The sequence below is a fragment of the Lucilia sericata genome, unplaced genomic scaffold (genome assembly GCF_015586225.1).
Source record: "Lucilia sericata isolate MDLA Ls3-8-SP2 unplaced genomic scaffold, ASM1558622v1 Contig000494F_arrow, whole genome shotgun sequence".
Lineage (NCBI taxonomy): Eukaryota > Metazoa > Arthropoda > Insecta > Diptera > Calliphoridae > Lucilia > Lucilia sericata.
Genome location: NW_023994508.1, coordinates 106,542 through 111,618, shown reverse-complemented (window position 1 = coordinate 111,618; position 5,077 = coordinate 106,542). Strand labels below are relative to the sequence as shown.

The following is a 5,077-nucleotide window of genomic DNA, read 5'->3' as shown; positions in this document are numbered from 1 at the left end:
GACAATGACATAAAGTCAATTTTAAAGGATAAACTACAATCAATTCCACTTACACATCATATGGTTCTACAAGCAACGGAAAAAGATGCAACCATACAAGCAGTTCTTCACCATATTCAGTCATCGTGGCCCAGGAAATCGAAAGATCTTTCTAGCAACGATCTACTACCATTTTTAAATCGCCGATCATCATTATCAGTTGTCGACGGTTGTTTACTATTTGGTGAACGTATTGTAATACCACAAGTATTTAGGAACAGAGTTCTAAGAATTCTACATAAGGGACATCAATGTCAACAACGCATGAAATCAATTGCACGCAGTAATGTTTATTGGCCCAACATTGATCAACAAATTGAAGAATTTGTTCGACTATGTCCACATTGTCAAACGAACACAAAATCACCAGCAAAGACACCGTTATGTTCCTGGCCAATATCAACCAAACCGCTCCAACGCGTTCATATTGATATTGCAGGTCCTATTCGTTCAAAGTACTACTTAGTCATAGTAGATTCATATTCAAAATGGCCAGAGGTATACCAATGTAACACCATATCCAGTAAAAAAATTATTGATCTTATGTCGGATTACACAAACAGATTTGGATATCCAGACTTGTTAGTATCAGACAATGGTACTCAGTTCAGTTTGTAATCAACGAGGTATACAACACATAAGGACAGAACCTTATCATCCACAAAGCAATGGACAAGCAGAACGTTTCGTCGATATAATTAAAACTGCAATTAAAAATGCATATGAAAATGATTCAAAGGATAACAAATATCTTCAGGAATTTTTATTACAATATCGTTCGACTCCTAATTCAAATTGTGTGGAAGGGAAAACTCCCTCGGAACTATTCATTGGTCGAAAACTTCGTACGGAAATCGATCTCATAAAACCACAAGTTTCTCCTAAAGTTACACGTAACACAAAAATGAAAGCACAATATAACAGAAAACGGCGCAGGTCATCGTGAATTTCGGATAAATCAACGAGTTTTCATAAAATCCTACAAAGACAATAAGATGACATGGCGTCCAGGCATCATAATCAAGAAAATTGGTCATGTGAATTATAATGTGAAAATCAAGGATGCTGATACAGACAGAATTATAAAATCACATGCTAATCAGATTCATGAACGTTTCATAGATGAGAATCCCCATGATTCTATGTCTTACAATCTACAACCATTATTCAACCAACCAGTTGAAGATGCACAACCACAACAAGACAGTCTCCAGCCAGATGGTCAAAATGTAAATGAATTGGTCGATACATCTTCAAATACTGATGACACTCCAAATAAAAACATTTCATCACCACGCAGGCGTTCCACACGTAACAAGCGTACTCCAGCATGGCACCAGGACTACGAGGTTCATCATTAACAAGGAGGACAATGTTGGGTATGCGACACTGCACAGTGGGGCAGAGTCGAAATTTTTTGGAAATAAATCTGGCGTGAGCGTAGCCAAGGAGTATTCGAGTTTAAGTTTTGAAGATGAACCCCGCAGATGCCCCAGGGACGGCGCTGTGGCGGCTCAAAGTAGGGTACCTACGACATGTAAAATTTTTAAACTCGTGCCATTTTTTTGTTTTTCATCCAAATACAAAGATTTTTGGATGAAAGCGCTCGACGAGATCTTGAAAAAACATGCTTGGACATACTACTTATCTCTTATAATATCCGAGTTATAGGCATTTAAAAATTTAGTGATACAAAATTTACCATACCTTGGTCCGCCTTTTTTTTGAATACCGGGCGTAATTTTGGACCAAATGGACTAAATTTTCAAAATTTCCAATAATATACAAAAAATTTCAGATCAATATCATTTACAGATACAAAAATATACGTTTTTTAATCTACAAATTCAAAAAATTTTAGATTTTTGCCGTTTTTTTGCCAAAAATGTGTCTTAACTCTTTTATTAATAAAATAAAATTTTCTTTAAGAACATATAACAATTTTATAGTTTTCTAAAAGGTATCTTTACGCAGAACGCTTTGGCGTAAAAAACTTGTCCTATTTTTTGAAAATGTTGCCACTGCGTCCTTCCGAATATGACCTATTTTTTATCAAAACTTCAACTTTGGGCGACATGTTCTAAAATCCCAAAGCTGGAATCAGAAAACTGAAAGCAGTTTTGGAAACCTCAATATGTTTTCTATTTACTCCAAAAGTATTTTCCCAGCCCTGAAAGAAATGTGGACCCTATGGGCAAAAAAGTAAAAAATCCCATTTTTGGGATTTTCATTCCTATTTTTGGGAATTGCGGGATGCCCTTTGACCTTTTAATTTTTTTTTGCATTTTCTTATTTGAAATGACAAATTTAACAAGCGTTGAAAATTTCATTGAGTTTTGTTCATAAATAAAGATTTTGTCTTATATTACATATTTGTTAAATTTCTAAAACTATGATTTATATCAAAATTTTAATAGGGTCGCAGATAGCTACAACAATTTAGTCCATATTTATCCCTTAATATCATTTTTTAGTTAGATATGGAAATTCTCGACCCTTTACAAAAAATTTCAAGCCAATATCTCAATTACATTCAAAAATATGTTCATTTAAACCTGTATCCTTTAATTTCATCTTTTTCATATTTTAGTATTAACTATGACAGAACATACATTTGGTGTTGAATAAAATATTTGGACAATTTTTAAAAATTATTTAGTTAATTTTTTTATTAAAGACTATAACATTGTATATACAATAAAAAATTATAATTTTATTATGAGCCACGCACAACAACACCTAAATCACCCCACACAAACCACCTTTCCCGCCCACCGAAACATAAAACACAATTTAATACAATATCATCCGTTAGTATAATAGCTTTTTTTATTTGAACTGTTTATCTTAAACTTAGTACAATTAATTCTTACAACCTTGTTTTGAGATGATAGAGTTTCATAACAAATCCATCTTTTTCGCATAGTTGAAAGAACAGGATCAGAAGATAGAAGTAAACTATTAACAATATCTTCATTCTGTGATTGCCTGGAGCATTTTCTTGAGCTGAATAGTTGAACATGCTTAAAATCTCGATTCCTCGCTTCCTGGGCCTCTTCTGTTAACTCTCCAAGTGGAAGAATATTCGATTCAATTATTATTTGACCATGACACAATACTTTGTGTACTGTTGGTGTTAGTTCCCTCCATGGATACAGAGATACAAGTAATTTAGAAATTTCAGATGTATATTCCCCAAATCGATTTCCATTAATTTTATGTTTACTATTCAGTGCCATTAAAATAGTGTTAACTCTTCGAAGCAACTCCTTGTCGATTCCAGTTATTTTTGAAGTAATTTCAAAATCACGAAAAAAATCGTATTCTGGCATGAAGTGGTGAAATTCCGAAATTTTTAAATAAAATTGTTTACCAACATATTCCACTTTCAGATAACTTAAATGTATTTATTTCATACGAATAAAAATATTAAATATATTTCAATAAAAAATATAAAATAATAAATAAAGCTCAGAAAATTTACCGAAAATAAAAAATATGTACATTTAGGTGGGTCGAAAAAAGATGAGTTAATAACGATTAAAGATATGTCAATAACATTTCCAAAAACATAAAATTTTTGTTTGTCACGCCTGAAATACCGTCCTTTTTCGGATAGCCCCCATACAAGTGGACCTCCAAAAACAGCTTTAAAGGGCATAACGGCTTTAGAAGTACGAGTATAGCGATGAAATTTAACATAAATAAGTTTCATATGAGCCAAAATCTTCCTACCAATTTTTTTTAGGATCGGTCCATAATTGACCCTACCGCCCATATAAGGTCCCCTTTAGAAAATTACTTTAACACTCATTACTGGCCCAAAAATGCGAGTATAGTGATGAAATTCGGTACAAGTAAGTTTCTTACGAACTAAAATCTCTCAACATTTTTTTTTTAGGATCGGCCCATAAATGACCCTACCCCCGTACAAGGTCCTCTTCAGAAAATGACTTTAACACTCATTACTGGCCCAAAAATGCGAATATAGCGTTGAAATTCGGTATAAGAAAGTTTCTTACGAACTAAAACCTTTTAACCAAGTTTTAAGTTTTTTACGAACCAAAACTAATCTACAAATTTTCTTTAGGATCGACCCCATCTGAAAATGATTTTAACACTCATTTTTGGCCAAAATCGTTCTACCAATTCCGAAAGACAGGACTTCTTCATTAATACTTCTGCTTTTGTTTATATTTGAGAATTGCGACTTTTTCTCATTACATATTGAGAATCTCCAGAAGGAAGAAGTTTCTGTTATGGCATTGCTGACCTTTCCATCAATCATTGTTAAGCTTAGCTGATATGATACGTTAATAGAGAATTCCTTTATTTTTATGCAAATGGGCTCCAGTGCATTTATTTCATCTTTTAAATATTCCACTAAATCTTTTGTTGTTTTCTTTGACTCCTTTATATATTCAAATCCAATGGGTCTACAAAAATTTTTTGAACCCGGAGTTGTATTGATCCATATATCTTCAAATGAATTTCCGATGCTTGACGATGATGGATTAAGGGAATATGAACGAATTCGTAATGGCACTAATGACGACATAAATACACTTTTGTAGTCTGCTAATGTCCGACTTCCACAAGCTTGTTTGTATTCTGGAAGTGCTGATAAACCATCACATCCCCACTTACACATTAAGACAACATCACAGTTATGAATTTTCCTTAGTTGGTCTTCTGAAAAGTCTGACACAATTCTTGATGCTGTGTTTTCGAGCAAAGATGATATATCAATACAAGCTTCCTCATCATTAACAGCAATAGGTGATGGTAGGATAGTTTGTTTTTTTTTCCTGGACCGCCTTGTATGATGGTAATATATTGTGTCCTTTTTCATGCAGAGCTTTCCTTAATATTTGGTACTTATTTCGACTGAGACCCAGTTCCAACATAAGCGCTATTGCTTCCTCTTCAGTAAAATTTGATTGTGATGTTGGAGTTGGTATACTTTCCATAATTCGCTTAAGTCGTTTTGGTGATGCATTAGGAAGAATAGTTGCAATATGTTCGGCATCCATAGGTT

At 33.4% G+C, this 5,077-nt stretch overlaps 1 protein-coding gene across 1 annotated transcript; it reads left to right on the top strand.

Moving 5' to 3' along the window:
* Positions 1-634: 634 nt before the first annotated feature.
* On the top strand, positions 635-985 carry LOC119605526 (uncharacterized protein K02A2.6-like). The gene has a single exon (XM_037958696.1). The coding sequence runs from the start codon at positions 635-637 to the stop codon at positions 983-985; it is 351 nt and encodes a 116-aa protein (XP_037814624.1).
* The last annotated feature ends 4,092 nt before the right edge of the window (positions 986-5,077 follow it).